Source organism: Takifugu rubripes, chromosome 9, assembly GCF_901000725.2.
Source record: "Takifugu rubripes chromosome 9, fTakRub1.2, whole genome shotgun sequence".
In the NCBI taxonomy this organism is placed as follows: Eukaryota; Metazoa; Chordata; class Actinopteri; order Tetraodontiformes; family Tetraodontidae; genus Takifugu; species Takifugu rubripes.
In genome coordinates this window covers 8,776,875-8,797,012 of record NC_042293.1, presented here as the reverse complement: position 1 = coordinate 8,797,012, position 20,138 = coordinate 8,776,875, and the positions used below count along the sequence as shown (strand labels likewise).

The following is a 20,138-nucleotide window of genomic DNA, read 5'->3' as shown; positions in this document are numbered from 1 at the left end:
GTTATCAAAGCAGCACGTGAGCACAACAACGTTGTATCAAATGACGTTGCTCTCCGCCTCATCTTACCGATGAATTCATTCGTCTTGTCCAGCCAGGGGAGCAATTTCTCACAGTAGTTGTCGTTGACTGGGATGCGCATGAAGTGGCCCTCGCTGATGAAGTCTGGCTTAGGACAGGTGTTGCTGGCGTTGAGCACATAGGTGATTCCGTTTTGAGCCATGAGGTCCTGCGGAGACCAAGATCAAGTCAGTTCAGGGTTGTCCCGTTGTGATGGAAGGACAGTGAGGTTTGGGTGACCTGGATAAAACACCCAATTTGTACCTTGTTCAGCACATCCTTCTGCGAGCCCAAGTAGAGGTGCGGCAGGATTCGTGTGGGCCCAACGTTAGCCACAGGCAAACAGGGCTGGGACAGGCTCATAGGTAGAGCTGTGGCAGGTTTCCCTTCACACAGGCCGGGAAAACAGGAGGAGAATGCAGCAAAACCTCCTGCAGAGAAAGAAGAGGACAGAACTGGTTAGACACACTATTCTTTTTTATAACAGCCATACTCGTGCTGGGAACTGCAAAGACCTTATTGTGAACATTAGCAGACTGACACTCTATAGCCTCTCTGAGGCCACAATGTCTGGGGTTTGGGTCTGCTTCCAGCAACAGGAGCAAAGACAGAGGCCGTCTGTGCACGCTAGGTTAACTTCTGGGCAGCCAGGAATGTGTATGTGTGGCCCTTTAAGAGGCAGGCGGCTCCGCTTTAGGCGTGTGTGTCTCTCTGTTTCCTGCATGAGCTCATGTCCTGTAGCAGACCATTGCGTCAGGCTGCGGGAATGAAAGAGGCCACAGGTGCAGGGCCAGGACAGAGGCCCAGTAACCCCCCGAGCCACCCCAACAACCACACAAACACACAAAATAAGGACAGAATCACATCAGCAATATGTTGTCAATATTCAGTCTCAGTTGTGTAACTGCAAGGCGAGCGCCAAAGTGGGCGGGGTTAGGAATGTGTGTATTAAGGAGTGGGTAATGACCTCACCAGGGAGTGTACAGAAGAGAGCAGAGTACTTCAGGAAACCCTGAGCCCCAGAAAGGATATTAGAAACTGATCTAGGTTCAGCCCTGCCTAACCCAATCTGGGACGAACAGCAAATACATGCACACACACTTGCACGCAGACACAGGCGTGCACACACACACAGGCACTTAGAGCAGTGAGAGTGAGTGAGACATGACATCACTGTTCTAAAGTAGCACACGCAGCACAGCGCAGGCAGGACACGGCTTCCCATTGTAACAAACACCCAACTGCATGTAGCAACTGCTGGCTGACTGTCCCTTAAACACACACGAGATCTTAAAAGCTGTAAAATACAAACTGCAAATGTTCGGAGGACAGCAACTGCTCTGGGCTGCAGAAGACGGCACACGCTCATGACCAAATCTATTGTGGGCACGCTGTCTCTTTAAGAGCGGAGTGCAGAGGATCTGTCTGTATCCAACTATTAATGGCAACTGGAGGAGCAATGACATCAGCACTCCACATGGGGGGTAGAGTGGAGGAAGGAGAAAGAAGGATAGATGGAAGAACAGGCGTCAGATAACTTTGAGGATATAAAAAGGCAGCTGAAGCTAGCTGCCGCGCTTCGGTGTGTGGCGGATGACATCATCACCATAAACATCCATTTGTAGGTCAGAATTTGGCACTGGATTGTGGTTTCACTGTAGAATTTCCGCCACAGCATCTTTCTAGTGGTCCTATAAAAGGGTGGTGCTCCGCTGTCACTAATTACTAAAGCATGTGGAGGAAGGGAAGTTCTTTGAAGGGTTACTTCCTGGTTCCTCAGTTCCCAAGCTCCTTCTGAAGGAGACACATGTGCCAAAATAATGACATGACATATAGCATTTGTCAAAGTGGACTTGTGCGAGGAAGCAGCATGTTCCTGGAGACGCTTAGATCAACAGGAAAAGCCTGACATCACACCGCGACAATCTTCCTGTTTCTGCAAGAACATTGTTAGAGAGTTGTTAGAAGGACAGAAGACAGGACGTTCCACAGTGGAGACAGCGATTTTGTTTAAGGTTTACATGGATGAAAGGAAGTGAGCATAACTGGAAAAATATCCAGTCCAAATATATCCATGGGCACAGCCACAATTACTGCAGCTGATGTCATGAGTGAGTAAGGGGGTCACTGGCATCACGGGAGACTGAAGTCAGAGATAACAGATCGGGACATCAAGAGTGCCTCCGCCTGATCTGGAGCTGCTATTGCATTAAAGCAACATTACATCAGCCCAAATGCAATTGCCAACACCTTCTTCGCAGCCATAGCTGACATAAATGGAGATAAGGCATTATTTGTGACCTCACCAACACTTCAGACGGTCAAGTGTGGTGATGCTAATGACAGCCGACTGTCACGAGGGGGCATAAGTGGGACAACAAGTCCAAAGGACAGTCAGACTGAACATCAAATAACCCAACGAGACAAGGCTTCACGTTTCCCAAAGGACCACAATGACACATCTGGCCATTCCTATCTGTGAACACAAGGCACACACATACACACACACACAAGCGGTCACAGTGACATCACTGAAAATACCCTGTGACACACAGCGGCCCGGCTGTCTCTGAAGATGATGACATCAGAAAGTCAACAGGGACGGATGAGTTCACCTCAGCGGGATCGACGGTGGAGATAAACGCTCAAGTTTCATCCAACACTGTAGTTTAATATGAAAAGAAACAGAAGTGTACTTTTTGATTTTTTCTTTTTTTGGAGGGGGGGACAGGATGCGTCATGCATCTGTAACTCTAACTGGAAAATATGCATAGACAGGATGTGACTAACCTAATTATGAACACATAGTCTGAATTTTGAGAAAAAAAAATGTTCGGGAAACAGGCCGCCGAGTTGCCATCGGCGAGGCTTGGCGGCGGAGGCTTCCTTTTTCCGTTTCCCTCTGTCTCCTTCATCACTTATGCAACTGCTTATTTTCCTCTCCTGCTCGGTCAGAGTGGAGTCCTTCGTCGGTTTTGTTTTCAGGCAGCGACTGACGACTCCTCGCCGGTATAACCTGAGTTTGGGAGGTGGGGTGGGTGGGTGATTCGACACAAACGTTAGTGGAAGTGGAATCCTGGAGATATTGACCAGGCAGCCAGAGACACACAACACCTGCCGGCTCTGGCCTGTTACATCACTGCTGCTGGTACAATCGACTGCCTCGTCAATACAACCCTCCCCTCTGTTCATTCGCTCGCGGTTGCCCTCTTTAACTCATCTGTAAATGGAAACACAGGCACACACAGGCACACACAGGCACACACAGACACACACAGCCTGGGGGGCATTGATCTGCCTGAATGAGTACCCTGCACCTCTCTATCACTCTCTTCTGAGCTTCATATCGAAGGAGACATGACGCCATGCTCTGTGGCCCTCCAGCTGTCCCCTCCACTATGAAGGGACATTAGCATCTCAATGGCAACCCCCCTCCTGCACCCCCCCACTGCCATCCTTCAGTCTCCCAACATGACATCATTGCACAATATCCCCCTCAGCTGCACAAAGGCAGAAGCAATGGCAGGGTGCGTGTGTGCATTTTTTTTCTTTAGCAGTGGGGAGCGCTAGAGTGGGCCGCGTCTGTCAGTTGTAGATTGACGGAGCATAGATGAGGTAGAGGGATGAGGTCATCCCTTTTCACGCGGGGCTTCAGGATGATGATGGCAATTGCCGACAATGACTGCATGATGAAACACGCCTGCCCGTTTAACAGCGAAGCCGTTCATTACCGTCACCACTTAGCCTATCTGCGTTGACAGCAGCTTATTTTAGTATTTTATTAGCGCTCTCTCCCTGTGTAAATCCTCCCCTAATCTCACCCACATTCACTCGCCAACTGAGCAGAAAGGTCTGAAAATATCCAGCGACAGGCACGATTCTATTTTCATCTACTGGGGTGTGATTATTATTTTTTTATTTTGCTAATCTGATCCGAGCATGCGAGTTTGACACATGAAGCACGTGCACCTGCACACAAAGAAACACACCTACAGTAACAGTGTGAACCAGAGCAGGTGCTGAGCGCTGCTGTGCAAACTGCCTCCAGCCGGCTCTCTGATAAACGTTCACATATGCCTGCAAAGACTGCAGAAGCATTACCCAACATTTGAGTTCCTCTGATCACCCCAAGCTTCCTTAAATTCATGCACAGATCATAATTCATGGCATGGTGGCATATGAAAAGAATTTCCTCTCTATTACCTCAGTCTGTGAGAAAGGAGATTTTTTTAAACACCTGCAGAGCCACACAAAGAACAGAGCTGATAAGAGTTGAGAGAAAAAGCTTCTATACTTTTACATAAATGTGGCTTCAGGCTGAGAGGACACATTTTCTCGGTCTTGGCTGAGTAAAAAGGCGTCTCTTCAACATGTCAGTGAAACAACATATCTGCTAATGTGTCTTAACAGTAAATATAATGACTAATCCCGTGCATGTATTTAAAATAATTGAATGTGTGGGCATTTAGAGAAATACTTCAATGCTGTGCCAATGCGTGCAACTGCAGTGCAGAAAACATCAGCAGGGGCTTTCCTCCTCATGCATAAGATATAACGCTACCCCTCTGGGCTCGTCCTTTCAATACATTAAAGCATCAGTCTTTGTATAACGCGGCAATAACCTACATCCTAAACCTTAACCTCCTGATCAACACGAAGGGGAGATATAACAAACTTATTAACACAAAAACACAGCCATGTCATGTGGATACACACCTCGCAGCTCTCTGCCTTCCTTCATTCGGCGGACCCTGATCTTCAACCTCATGTTTGTTTCCTGTAGGTCTGGCCAAAAACAGTCCTCCGCTGGGGCAATCATCACATCCAAAGGCATTCCCCAGGTCACACTCATGCACACGCTAATGCACAGGTGGAAATGTTCTGGTGATCCCCCCCTTTTTTTAGGGATGAAACGAGCCTCCGCCACACAAGAAATGTCCAAAAAAGCCTTCCAAACACAAACGCTTTCCACGGAGGACTGATTAAGATGAGTCCCCGCGCTGTGTGTAGGTAAAACTCCTACTTGTGATCAATTCTGGTGAAAGTCAGTGGGTTCCAGATCCCAGGTGGTGACCAAGAACCACAACAGATAGTCCAGAATACCTCAGGTCCACCAGAATCCCACGAAAAGAGCGCAAAAATTCCTCAAAAGGTTCGGCATCAATGCACGAGTCTGGTATTTCTGTGAAAACAGACACCCGTGCAGAAAAAGAGGAAAGGTGACGCGGGCGTCTGTATGTATATAACCCAGATGTAATCTGCCTGCAGCTGGTTCACAGAGCGTCTGTGTGTGTCTCTCTGACTGCACTCTCTGTCTCTGAGTCCACCGCCAGAAGAGCAGCCCACTATTGTTTTGCTGCTACGATTCCCTCCGCTCTCATTGGCTCAGCTGCGAGCCGAGGCTCCTCCCTCTTAGTCCCTCCTCCCCTGTCTCTCTGCAAAAAGGATGACGGAGCTGCGATCTCTCGTCGCGCACGGAGGGTGAATGAGCTCACTTGCCGTGAGCTGCTACCTCCCCTTGCACCCGCCTTCTCTTGTGGAGCCTGAGCTCCATCATAACTAACGTCTGAGGCATGTAACCACATTCCTTACTCATCCACCAAATATGCAGCCAACACAGGGGCCGAGCTGTGGAGCAGGACCCTATCAGAGGAGGACGGTGAAAATCTATATATATATGTATAACTCTGACCTGTCAGTTGATTTTATTTTATTCGCAATAGTCCTAGAAGAGAGGAAAACCCCTCATTTGTAGAGGGTGTAATGATGAGCACGTTTGTGTGGTTGCATAAGGTCCATGGTCGTCACACTTTGATGTAATAATACAGATCGACAGGCACCGTTTTGAAGTTCCTTCCAGCCTGTTTCACATTAGGCCGTGAAGACTGCTTTTATTAAAGTATCTGCAAATTTAACAAAGACGTACATCAAAACAAGAAGGAGCCAAATCGCTCCGTTAGTTTGATTGCCTTAAATGTACAACAGCTGCAGAGGGATTAGGATTGTCAATGTGCTGAAAGCTGATTTCTCAGTGAAGGTAAGGGAATGTGTGACTTCACTGGGTTTCCTGCACTGGTTCATGTCTAACAAACTCGTGTTTGGACACAAGGTTCTGGTGCCGGAGGAGAAAAAAGGCAGTGTAGCTGGAAATGAGGCAAAAATGGAAAGAGGAAAACAAAGCAAGCTTCTAACATGCATGTGACAGGTTATAAACAAACCTGTAGGAACAAACCAGCACTAAATACGACATGTATGTTACTGCAGGTATGGCTGTAGAAAACAATGTAAAACCCAGTCCCGTGGAGCACTTTAACCTTTAAGCATACACAATACTGCATCAACAATGACACATTAGCATTTTGCGCCATTAATGATACAAAAAAAAAGCATCAGCACATTTCCATGTGGCTGTTTGAGATATGATTACATTCAGACCTAGTCAGATGGTTCTCAAGTGCATTAGGTCATCGGCCATGGTGAGCACATCTCCAAAATGAGGTAAATAAGCTTATACAAGCTGTCTCGTTAGGGGAGCAGCTGCATGTTGAGTGACTGACATCATCTGATGGCTGCAGACCCCCGGACGACCACACTCGGGGGAGAACAGCCTTACGTCACCCTTTTGTTCAACCAGGGGTTACAGAGGGAAGGAGAGGGAGAGGAAATAGGTCACTTAGCGATGACGGGCTTTGTCAAATGGGGCAGACGCGTTATAACAGAGGGCAAGAACAAACGCACGTGTGCGCCGTCACATACATAAAAATCAACAAAAGCTGCCGTTGTGTGCGCCTGGCTGGAACAGATGTGGTAGACTGCAGCGTCTCGCTGGGGTCACGCACACTTCACACACGCTAATTGTCCAAACACCGGTTTGCATTAACACCTCACCTGGTTTTCCCCATGAGGCTCAATGCAGTAAAAACTTGCACTGAAACGTACAAACAAACAGCAAATTGACAAACCACAGAAGCCAGTGATGTCGGCATGCTCACTTTTCTAAAGCAAACAGTGTGCTTTTGCTCTCTCTAGACTACCCCCCCCACCCATCTACCTCTAGTCAGTAGGGTAACGTTGCTCAGAATAGAAGGTGTGTTAATTAGACGATCACAGCCAAGTCGCTATAAATGACATCCAGGTCTGTTTTTTATTGACTGCACATATGGGCCCCGCTCAGACAGAAATAGTTAGGAAGGTCACTGTGAGAGCCCCCACCGCTGACAACTCTTAGATTTAGAGCATGCTTTTTTTATGACCCAAGAGCTTGTTACTGAGACAACACACAGTTTACACACACACACACACACAGACACACACATAGAAGGGGGCTTGAAGACCGGATGAGCATGGCTCAGCTTTTCTGTGCTGGAAACCGGAGGCTTTGCTGTGAATGGTGCAAACACCAGTTGGAAATTAACACGACACAGGGAAACTTTTTGAGGCTGATCTTAACCACATTTGAGGAAATGTGCCCCAAATTTAAAATCCAACAGTTATATCAAAACAATACAAATAAAATCATCATTAACTGCACCACAACAATCAAAATAATTAGACTGTAAACTGAAATCTTTGCTCTGGGAAGAAGACTTAAATAAGTAAATAATAATATTTTAAGAATATATTAGTAATATGATATAATGGAGGTTTAATTAATTTGTCATTTCTTTTGTTGGAGCTGTGGACTGTCCCTCCCTAGTGAGACAGGCAGCAACAGGAGTGATATGGTACACCCCAGATCATCTGTCAGGATGTCACAGGAAAAAGGGACGTCATTCCCCGGATAGGGCAGGTTAATGTGATGAAGACTCTGAGTTAATGTGACTTGATCTCCACAGGGACTTCCGTGCATGTGTTAAAAGTGTGCATGCAGAGGAGATGAGGAATGAGGAAGATAGAGGGAACACTGCTGCAAGGGTAGGGGATGGAACACAGAAGTATTTGCTAAAATATGCAAAAACAAGTGTCCATGTGTATGTATACGGGGGTCTGCGTGCATGTCCTCGGTGTTGATCGAGCTGGTTATCAGGGGATTAGTAACAGGGCTGCTCTGGCAGTGATGTAATGCCTACTGGAGAACACAGCTGCCATGCTTGGGGGGTGAGGTAGTCACCAAGGAGAGAGAGGGGAGGATGGAGGGTGTAATTGATGATGGGGGTGGTGCTGAATGAGGTGGGGGGATTGAAATTAGGTAGCTGGGGGTTCTTGCAGGGAACCAGCAGGTGGTAGAGCAGACGCCAAAAATACTGACCGGAAAAAAGTCAGGTGAAGGTGAGATATGAAAAGTGTCAACTGTACCAGCTTCTGATAATATGGTAAGATAGCAAAAGGGTCAAATACAGGCAAAAAGAGGAGCTGAGGGCAGAGGGGTGCGTCGATGTAAAAGCCAGATGAGGGAAGGACGTGTGAGATTAAGGGAGCAGTGGGGCACTATATTTGTTGGTGTGTGTGCTCATGCATGAGGTAGTTTCATCTTTATCTGCAGCTTGGAGGAAGGCCTGCTGACATCAGTCAAGCAGTGGACCCCCTGCCCTCGGAGCAACTTAACCCCCTGAAGGAGGCTCAGTATGGGGATTGTATCAGCAAATCTACTACACACAGATTTTACTGTTTGTATACATGCCCCAGCAAGCACTAATACAAAACACACACACACACACACAAACAGAAGTGTGTAAGACATCAAAAGCAAGGGGGGGGGCTTTAAAACTAGTTGCCTTCTTAAAATCAAATTAAACAACACAAAACTCATTAGAGCTGTGTGTGTGTGTGTGTGTGTGTGTGTGTGTGTAAGAGAGCAAAAGGGTGAATAAAGGGCTAAATATGCGCCAGAGTCATTCGTGTTCATCTTCTTCCTAAGAAGATGAAGAATGCATGTGTGTAGAAGCAAAGTACACACTGCTCTGATCTGATTTCCCTGGGGGGGACGTTGCCTACATGGACTCATGTGAGCGAAACAGATTGGTATTTCATTCTGAATGCTAATGGAAAGTGGGCGTTTCTTAGCAGGAAAACACCACGGTCATTGCATGTTGGGTGCATCTGTGTATGAACTGTGTTGTTGTGAGAGGGCAGACAGCATATCAGGTTGTTTTTATGTCCCTCTGCCACCAGCAGTCTGATAGGCAGGGCTCAGATCAACATTAATTAGCTCTTGCTGGGGCAGTGGGGAGCCTGAGCGGTGCTGCAAGCCATACCATCTGGTCATACACTCCAGTGTCATCCTGTTCATTGTCAAACTGGTGTAGAATAGCATTAGACTGTACTTTGGTGTTCCTCTGCAGTCCAATACCTTCATTCTCTTTCAATTTTCTACTACACGGACTTTAATACTAGGAGGTTCCACACATTAGTGAATGCTAATCAGTTGATCCAGACAGAAGGACAGGTCACAGCATGGAGACTGGATTTGGGTGTACAGGACGTGGTGACAGCAGCTATAGTGAAACAGCGTTGGCTTTCCTTCCAGTTTAGGCCCTGGAGATGCTGTGTCTGTTTCACACCCACACCATTGCACTGACATCACTCTATGAGCAGAAGAAGAACAATAGAGAACACATGACATAATGCTGCGAGAGGAAACAGAAAAGCTGTTTTTGTGCACACACAGCCAGAGCTTTCATGCGATGGCTGGACAGATGGGGTGGATTTGGTTTAACTTCACTTAAATAAAACTAAAGAGCATCCGCAAAAAAACAAAGTGATGTTCGCTGAGTTCTCTGGGCGTCTCTCACTTTCACCGTGGGGATTTCTGATGTCCCTTTATCAGAAACAGGAAATAGTTACACAACAAAAGGGAAGTGGCCTCTGAATAAGCTGCATTCATCTCCACATGTGTGTTTGTGTTTATATGAATGAGCAGGGGTGGAAAAACTTCAAGCGGGCCAGAGAAGGATGCAAACAGCTGCATTCTTTAATCTGGAACTACAAAATTAGTCTTCACCAGGAAGCAGCCCGAGAGGTTCTGCCTCTAAGTTTGCATAGGGTAAGCTTGTCTGGATGGTAATAAGACCTCTACTTCATGCCTCATACCAGGGTAAGCATGAAGAAATTTCCCGTCACACCTAGATTGAAACAGTAAAAAAAAAAAAAAGATAATGCATGCCAGAGATATAAACCATCAAAGAAGGAAGCTGATAATCAGGGAATCTATCTATGTTCTAAGAAATGACGCAGTGACGGAGCAACTGAAGCATGATTGGAATCTGGTGCAGGCAGGCCAGGTCTGGGTAGGATCAGTTTGCATAATTTCGAGCTACTCCTTTCCCTCTTCTCCTTGCCCTTGGAAATTTCCACTGCACATGTGTGTCAGAGTCCTCAGGATTAAGTTCTGTGGCAAACTGATGGCGCAGCAACCAAACTGCAGCGCACTTGGCCCAAATTCAGCAGGAGGTTTGAGTTATGAAGTGCTGATGGGGGTGTAGCGAGGCCTGGGTTAGTGAGCTGTACAACTTCAGCTCCTGTTGACCCGATGTGTTGACACTGCCTAGGTAACCGTTTAAACAAACTATTTTTATTCTGCCCCGGATGAATGCATGGCAGTTGCGATGGATGGATAAATGGATGAAGCAGAAAAAAGATGGTGGTATTTAGGCCAAGCAGACCCGCAGATGTATTCATAAAGAAGCCGCATCCTGTATGAAGAATGAGGTAAAGAGGTTTCAATTTAATTTTGAGTCAAAGAAAAGCAGAATGAGAATGTGTAGGAAATACAAATGAAAGACTTGATGTTACACTCGATTTTAACATGTTTGCTTGTCATTCCATAAGAATGAGGCTGGCTCAGGGAGCCAAGGCCACTCCGAGTCCTAATAATCCAAATATTCCACTAAAACTTGTTCTGGGAGGAAGTTTTTTTTCAAGCTAGGGGGGAATTTTTTGAGGCATTTTCAGTTGAGGACTGCATGTTATATTTAGGACATTTAAGTAATGCTTGTCCCTTCTTCAAACTCGGGAAAGTTTTTCTCCTGATTTCCTCCCACAGACCAAAAACATTGGTTGATCTGAGACTCTAAAGTGCCCCTATAGGCAATAGTGTGTAAGTCAAGTGAAGTGTAAGTGTGTATTTCCTATAATAAAAGGCTGCCTTTTTTCTCTCAGCTCAATGATGATGTGTGTTTTTATGCACATCTTTATCATGCGCATCATGGTTGTGTAAATGTCATCATTTATTGGTCTTTTTTTTTATTACAGACACTTGGTTTTGCTTGTGTTTGCAGTTGTGTGTGGCCTCTCTAAAGGGAGTGAGGCAGTCCAAGTGATGGAGGAGAAGGGGAAGAGGAGCAGGAGGCGAGCAGAGCAACAACATCACGTCATTATAGAAACATTTGGCATTGGCTCACATTAACACACAGGCCAGTTTTTGTTCTCCTGTTTTTAAGGGAAAGAAAAGGAAAATGACATCAAGCCCATCATGTGAGGCCGAAGAGACAGATGAGGGAGGGAGGGGTGAGAACACTGGCAGAGAGGGAGCCTGGTTACATAAAACTCAGGTCAGGCCTCCTTTGGGCATGTATGTGTCAGTCTGTCCATGTGTATGTGCAACTGACTGCTTGCAGGAGTTGTTGAGGACTTGGCATTACTTCACTCAGGTGCGAGATTATGACATGGATGCAGAATGGCTGCAGACAAATGGAGCATTATGTCACAGTGCAGCTCCACAGCTTCTCAGAGTCTGTAACACATTTCAGAGCGAGGAGGTGATGTCATAGATATTTCTATGGGCCATTTTCTTTGACCTTTGTGCTCCCTCGGTGCTGGTTAGGGTGGGGCTTGTGTGTGTGTGTGTGTGTGTGTGTGTGTGTGTGTGTGTGTGCACGAGTATGTGTTTGTTTATCCACAGGCCGGGGTGAGAGCACAGCGGCCACTGGCGCCAGATGTGATGACCGCAGGAGTCTGGACCTAAAAATAGTGTACTGTTCTCAGCACCGTGAAAGAGAAGACAAGAGAGAGACGGAGCAGAAAGAGGAGGAAATATAGGGGAAACTGGAGGAGAGGTGGAGAGGAAGGCGAGGTCATTGAGAATAACAAGTCAGAGCTCTCGAGGGAAGGTGAGCTCACCTCCTGATGGCACCGCTGCGTCCTTCTCAATGAAATCATTGATCCGCTCAGTCTCCCAATGGTGTCATGGGGAGGGGTCAGATGGCGAGGGAGCAGATGAGGGAGCGAAAGGGGTGAGATGGCACAGAAAGGTCAGGTCAGGAGGTTAAGAGGGGCGAAAGAAAGGAGGGGGCGATGAAGGCAGTGGAGAAAGAACATAACAGGGGGACAGTACACTGTGGACAAAGCATAACTTACCTGAACACACCTTGAGGGAAAAGTGATTTTAAAAAATTCTGTTGTATTTTATCCATCTAATACAAATGTAGCTAAACAGTTTTAATCCTTGTGCATCGGTTTATTTTTGTGCCATGTGTGTTGCTAGGGAACTATTTTACTTTGGCTGATTCCATATAAGAAAATGTTTTTAAAGCTAAGACGGACTGAAGAGGGCGCTGTTGGCAGCGAGGTGCTTTGCAGCCTTCAAGTTAAGAGTAAAGAAAATTAGATTAATGGCATCAGCAGTTTCCTCGTCCAAAAGTAGTGATCAATGTTTGGTGGAGAATCTGACGCAAACCTGCCCAAACACTGTCCAGGTGTGTGTGTCTGTGTGTGTGAAGGAAAAGAAAAAAGAAGAATAAATTATGAAGTGAAACATGAACCCAGCACGGGTCAGCGCATCAGTGAATGAGCTAACCGACCACACACACACTTTACAGGGAGCATTACCTCATCTTTTCATTCTGTTTTGTCTGCGTCTTCTGTCTCTCACTTACACACTGTACCACTGATTTACGCACATGCACGGGCCCAGAACCGACACAAACAGACATAGGTATTCTAACTCGCTGGAATGTCTCTGTGAGGAACCACATTGTGAGATTTGGCCTCCCACAATTACATCAGGCACACAAGCACACACATAAATGCATGTGGGGGCTGCCATCTCGTTGTATAACAGCAGGGATGAATGAGACATAACTGAATTGACCTTAATGCCTTCTGTTGTCTGTACAGTCACACCCTAACCTGAGCTCACTACAGCCCCGGGCTACGCAGCGGATCCTCAACTGTCTTCAGCCAGTGAAAGATGCACCTTTCATCCACTAATACCTCTCATTAGTATGTCATCGCTCCATCCCATCCTGTGTACTTTTATCTTTCAACTGGGAGGTTGACAGCGTGGGAGTGCGGAGAAAAAACCCAGTGTCGTACTATATGCCAATAAGGTTTAAAATGCATACAGACACCAGCATCAAGCACACATCACAACACGTTTTGGTGTTGAGTTGACACACAGAGCAGAGTTGGCACCAGCTAAAATACCAGCTAGCTGCATACAAAAAGGCACTGTTGTTTTTGGTTTGCTTGAGTGCTGCAGATTGGTGGGAAACATGCAAACTTTAGTCCCGTCGGGGTCACAGCTGGCTCCAACCGGCAGTATTCCCCATGGCAGGAAAAATATATATTACAGAGAAACACGCACACACAGCACTGAAAAAGGCAAGACACCCCAGTCTGAGCTCCAACTGGGTGAGATCATTACTGTGGTTAGAAAAAAAATACAGCTCGTCCTCAGAGACAAACATGTTTCTCACAAACACGTTCATACAGCAGGGGGAAGAAAAATCCCACCAACACCAGGGTGAACGCGCAGCACCGTGCACATGAGCATCAGAAATACTTTTGCCATAAACATGCAATATCTGCATATTTTGATTATGAGACATGCTTTGATGACACCACCAACAACGCATGTAGGAAGTGTAGGAAGTGTTTAGGTAGGAACTTATGTTGCGGGAAATATCCGATGTCCCTCATATGTCCGATCTTGCCTGGAATAAAAGTCAATGAAATATGAAAAAACAAAGAGGAGCCAGTCTCCAGGACCCTGCACTAATCTTCTGGCAGGAGCTCTGCATAAGTAACAGTTAAGGCAGAAAATCCTTTTCCCTATAGACACTGAGCCCGGTAATTATTCTTGTACTCACTTCATCCCCATCCCATTTATGGATTATTTTCTTCCCATCTTTTTATCTGACCCTCCCTCTGGCCCCTGTTCTCTTGCACAAGCTCTTGCTTGATTTACAGCCGCGTGAGCCTTGTGTGCATGCGTGTGTGTGCGTGCGGTCTGCATATGTAAGGCTAAATCAGATATGAAGTCATCGCAGGAATTATTAGCGTAATAAATCACAGGTTCAGTAGAGGGACAGGGGGAGAGGAAGGTAGAGGGACGGTGAGGAAAAAGAATATATTTTCCCAAGCATACACTGGTGTATTTCAACTTCTCACCACGTTTTTTGATTTATTCATTTTGGTTTCATTCCTTTTTTCTTGATCTCAAGAGTAAAACGTGCTGGGTTTTCAAGACTGAAAAGCCTTGAAAAAAAGTCCCTGAAGTCTGAATTTCCATGACAACTCGTACATACATCCACCCTAAGCATTTTGCTTCAATTAGAACCATTTTCCTTCATTAAAAATGAATGAAATTCGCAATCTCGTACTCTGTCGTGGAAACTCTGCACCTCTGACGCACAAACAGATCTGAGCATCAATGTGTGCAGCTGTGAATGCATTAATGCATGCATACACTGCCCCCCTACAGTTCCACCCACATACATGCATAAACCCAAAGCATGCACACAGAGGCTGCCAGCTCCACTGACCCCAATAATACAACCACCCAAACAACAGCTACCGCCATTGGCTGAATCCTTCTGGGTAATGTTCTCTGCCACTGTTGTCGTGGAAACAGCAGAGCAGCGTAGAGTCGGAATAAGTACAACTGCGACAGCGAGAACGGCCTGAAGAGGCTGATGAAAAGGATGAAGGGGGGGGGGGGGAATCGCTGACGAGCAGTCTTTCACGGAGAGGGGTATGATGTCGGATCAAACAGGCTGGGGAGGAAAATCCTTGCTTTTCAGTGACAGGCGACTGATGTGTGTGAGTGTATGATGAGATATTAAGCATGTAGTGTGCATGTGCATACTGCAGATGTGTGCGTGCTCTAGCACAGCATATGTGCAGTGCAGCTCAGTATGATTAATTGTGCAGCCCGGGTTCTTTGAGGCAGCCCTCTGTCTCTATGAATGACTCATGAAAAAGGACTAATCCCCCAGCAGTGACAGAACTGAGAGGAGGCAAAGTATAAAGATGAGGGGATGGAGCAAAAGGAGAGCGGAGATTTGCCTGAACGGCAATCCTGACTGATGCAGATTATGCTCTTCCTGTTTCGACACATTAGGGATGGATTCATAAGCCTCCATTGGTGGATGACATTTTAAAAAGCCACCTCAAATGAAATGAGATTATTAACTCAATGAAGCCATTAACAGTCTGGCTTAAGATGAAATGAAAGTCTTGCTGTGCTTTAGTGGACCCCATGGCAGGATATTAGCTTTGGTAAATAAGACCAGGGAAAGAAGTTAAGTTAAGTTAAAAATCAGAGGGTTTGTACTGATGAAGCATACTTCTGTAGTTCCCTCTCTATGGTATCTGCCATTTGCCATCAGTTACAAAAACCTAGGAATAATTAAAATAAGGTGAGTGCTTCTGCTCATCACTGACATCTACTGACAACATTCTGAAATTACAACCAGCTAAAGACGTGGTGATGTGGTGATGCACCTGCTGTGTGAATGTAAGAACAGGAGCAACACTGCATACCAAAGACACACACACACACACACACACACACACACACACACACACACACAGACACACACACACACACACACAGACACAGACACACACACACACACACACATTACCAGTGAGCAGGGAGACTCTGTGGAAGGTGCTCTCCAACTTTCCCATGAGAATCTGCACGAAGCCATCTTTGGACAGTTGTCCCACTTCTTTGGAATTCTGGTCATAAACCACCACTTCCTGCTTCCTGCCCAGCTCCACCTGTGTAGAGAGCAAGAATGAGGAAAGAACAGGAGATTTCTAATGTACAACACCAAAAAGGTAAGTGTTTGGAATTATCAGGATTTGGTTTTGGGCTGCCTGAAATGAGAAACGTTTTCCATGACAATACCTGGAAACCTACCTAAAAATAAAATATGTTACAGAGAATTTTATGTGAAATATCATAACACATGGAATGTGCGCATGTTTGCAGGACAGTGGCGCAGCCTGCACGTGCATCTCAGCCCGAGCTGTGTTGCTCACCATGTTGTCAGGCAGGCTTTGGTCACATGACCATTAGGCAGCGGCTGCTGCAGCTATGAATCACTACATCATTGAACCAACACTGGCCAGGAGAGGAGAGGAGAGGAGGAAGCAGGGTGAGCGGAGTAAAGGAATGAAGAGGGTGGGGGCAGCAGAGACGATGCAGGAGGAAAAATAAAGAGGGGAACGTGGGGAGCTGTGACAACTCAAACGACTGCTGTGCCCTTATCTATGTGATATGCGTTTAATTTTATGCATTCATATTATGCATTGGCATTTCATTTCATCCGAGTGATCCACTTCATACCTGTGGCATGTGTTCCTCTCTGCATTCCAATCTATTAAATCCACTACAGCCTCCATCTTCAGTAACCCTGGCTAATTTTGGCTACTAATCCTAATGGGATCACACTTAATTTAGGTGCTTTATCTGGGATTATAGGCCTTTGCATTACCTATATGCACAAATTTGCAAACCCAACCATGCATACACACTGCAAAAAACAGTTGAGTAAAAATAGTGTTGTCATCTTGGCCCAAGTGCCAATATCTTGTCCATATTGTACATGACATAGTCTTCATGATAGCACTTACATCACTAATAACAATGCCCTGACCGAAGCATTAATAATAAACTGGCCGTATCTGGTTAAAAAGGAGCAGTTACTGTTAATTTTGTCACAATTATTCAGAGACGCCCCACTCCTCCCACAATGATGCACTTCCTGGCTTCTGCAGCTGACAGACGTATATGGAAGCTGCACGAACAATGCCAGTTCTGGTCGTTTCTGTGTCAAATTAAAAGCAAAACCCCAGTTTGTGAGGCACAGGGGGTTTGCTGCAGTGGTAGAGGTCAAGAACTGGAGGGAGAGTGGGGCTAGCTGTCAGACTGCATTATAGGTCCCTCATCCCTCTGCAGTGCTACAGCACTGCACACACAACCGAGGATCATGCGCTGTGACGCATGAGTACTGCAGGTAAACAAACAAAGCAGAACGAATGAGAAGAGTTGGCAAAAAAGGAGTGGTTATTACTATTCAAACAGAGCAGAAAGACTGCATTAGCATTAAAGAGACTTACGGTAGACATAAAGAGCTATACATAGCTGCGCTTTGGCCACACAATATATATGTACAGAAAATGGAAAGTCCAAAGTAGTACAGTAAGTGTTTGTGTAAGCCAGTCCCATATGGTTACCCTTGACCTCAGCAGTGCCACTGACAAGGTCAGAGCTGAGTGGGACAGTATTTGTGCGTGAACTGGCCTGTGACGCAGCATCAGCAGTAAACAGTCTAAAAATGGCTGTACATTCCTGAAGCGCGGTCTGGGTCCCTTTACCGAGTCTTCTCCGAGGAGACACAATCGTATAAAGTACCCCGATGAACATTTAATATTCTCTCATTTTCTCCAGTAAGCTGAATCCAAACCCTGCACATAAACACTAGTGTACAACCAGTCTATGCTAAAGGAAAAAACTAGCGCAAGCCATTAACTTCTCACAGTTTAAGACTCTGCCACCCAGGGTGTGTGACACACATCACTCACCACCGTAAAGAAACCACCCCCAGGAATGGATGATGTCATTGACTGGCACCAGCAGCTGCCACTTCCCTGTGTATGCAGGTGTGCCATGTCCGTTTGTGATGTTCTATCATTATGAGGACCAAATATACACAAAATAATAACTGGGCCTTCGTTACAGACTTACATTTGCAAATGATAAGTTTATAATTAGTGGTAAATGACTTATCTTCTGTGTTTTCATACATATGTGGGGTCCAATCACTCATACTGTAGAATCCTGTCTCCACCAAAATGGGGAAAAGAACTTGAAACACTGAACTTCTGAGTGAAGATTAAATTTAATGGTATGAACGGAAGAGGGCAAGTCAAGGCTTTGGTTAAAGATGAATGAATGACAACAAGATTAATGGAGGTCCCGAGCAGAGGCCTCGCAAGGATACCTATTAAATCCATCTGTGTTTGTGTGCAAGATGGCAAAAGGGTATGTGCATGTGTGAGTGTGAGGTCATCACAATATCATGACTACTGATAACATCACAAATGTGGTCACAAGATCTGTTCAGACCATCTGTCTCTCAATGAGACTGAGGCGCGCAGGCAGGCACGCACACACACACACACACACACACACACACATTCATAACTGAAAAATTATTTGTACTACTTCAGGAATTCATAAGGAAATAATCTGAACTTGAAATCAAAGTACCCAGTGTGCCTAGGTTCAACATCTTTACAGCGTACAAAGATTCATAGCGTGACCTAATCTGAGTAAACACATGAGTCCAACCATGAAGAAAAACCACCTCCAACCACAATGTCTTTGTTTGAACTTGGCAGAAGTCTGAAAAATCTGAAGGAAACGGAAGAAAAATTCCCAGTTTACTCTCTGAGTAATCAAGGAAACAGTCCACATGGTGACTCATCAGGTTCTCGGTCCTGCTGCTGTCAAAGCTCTTGACACATGAATCGCTGTCCAGCCTGGTTTCCTTCATTTGGAAATACCGAACAGCGATTACAGGAAATGTGTGTGTCAATAACACCATTATGAATCCAGTAAAACCACCGGTATCCCAAATCTAAACAAAAGAAAAAGTTCTGTCATCTGAAGATTATTCTTCAAATTTTTTGGATGTACGGTAACACCAACAGGAGGATATACAGCGTTTAGTGTGTACACACTGATGTGTAGAGCGGATCTTCTTAACAACATTAATGCATTAGTCGGTCACATGCAGGCTGCTTCTGTGCCAGTCAGCCGGCCACTTACACAAATCAGGAAATGAAGATCAGAGATTACAGGGACATCACCTGGCTGTCCATCACCAGACCACCCCACCAAACAGACAGGCTGGACTGCTGCTTGAGATCATTATAGATATAGATCATTATAGATCCATACTGGATTGGGATTGATCGTTATTCGACAACTGTTTTGTAATGTAGAACGCTGTCGGTCCAGATTTGGCCTCCATTCCTGCTTACAGAAAGAAGGATGCTTCCCCACCAGGGCTGCTGGTAGTGAAAACCTCTGGTCCATCTGTCAAGTCTGCCTGAGCGTCTGTCCCATCCACAGCAGCGGGGATTAAGCGCGCTTAAGCCAAGAAACCAGCCGCCTGCCCCAGAGGCCTGTCAAACAAAAAAGCCGGAGGAGACCCGGGCTAAGCGCCGTCCCCTCTCAGCTGAGGTCCAACATCATCTAACCTACCGCATCCGTCAGCCAATGACCTACATCGAGGCAGACCATTATAAAAGAGGTTATGAAGGGATGGGGATGGAAGGGGAAGAGAAAGAGGACACCATTTTCATTGCTGTTCTACTGGTCATGGATGTTCATTCAGCTCAGTTAACTGAAGCGATGAGCGCTTCTATGAAAGACGGTGAGCGCAGCGCCACGGGGGACGCTGGCTATTAGTACTCAATGGGATGTGAGGCGCAAGGAGAAGGCGGAGGCAGCAGCCCGTCCATGAATACCCTCAGTGCTGCTCTCCTGCTTCCTGTATTCACTTCCTCAACAAAGAACCACAATGGTGTCCTTTGCTGTCTTGGCTGGCTGAAGCAAATCCTGGTGATGCTCAGAGCCATGTGGGGGGTAGAGGATGGTTTGTCTGTGTTAGGGGGGGAGAGGGTGGGGGGGGTGGAAGCTGGCTTTAACCGCACACAGCAAGGCTGCACGTGCCCAGCCCACAGCCTGCCAATGGCTGCACAAAAGGGATGATGTCATGCTTAGCCAATAACAAAAGTGTTTGGGTCCGTTGAGCCCTCCTCTCTCGCGCTGCTAGTTCCAGCTTTATCCTGCCTAGCATTAATCACAAGCCTTATCCTCTTTACTCAGGGTGGGGAAAGG

The 20,138-nt window shown here is 46.1% G+C and overlaps 1 protein-coding gene across 3 annotated transcripts in view; it reads right to left on the bottom strand.

Annotated features, from left to right (window-relative positions):
• The window catches only part of dusp8a (dual specificity phosphatase 8a), a 30,819-nt gene that overhangs the window by 3,856 nt on the left and 6,825 nt on the right, over positions 1 to 20,138 (bottom strand). For 2 of the 3 annotated variants that reach the window (XM_029841487.1, XM_003967389.3), the window contains exons 3-5: positions 15,865 to 16,003; positions 323 to 489; positions 68 to 227 (exon numbers count right to left, since the gene is read on the bottom strand). In XM_029841487.1, coding sequence (XP_029697347.1) covers positions 68 to 227; positions 323 to 489; positions 15,865 to 16,003 — 466 coding nt within the window. Of the gene's footprint in view, positions 1 to 67; positions 228 to 322; positions 490 to 4,774; positions 5,655 to 15,864; positions 16,004 to 20,138 lie in introns of those variants that run through there. The other variant, XM_011607262.2, reaches the window with a different exon arrangement.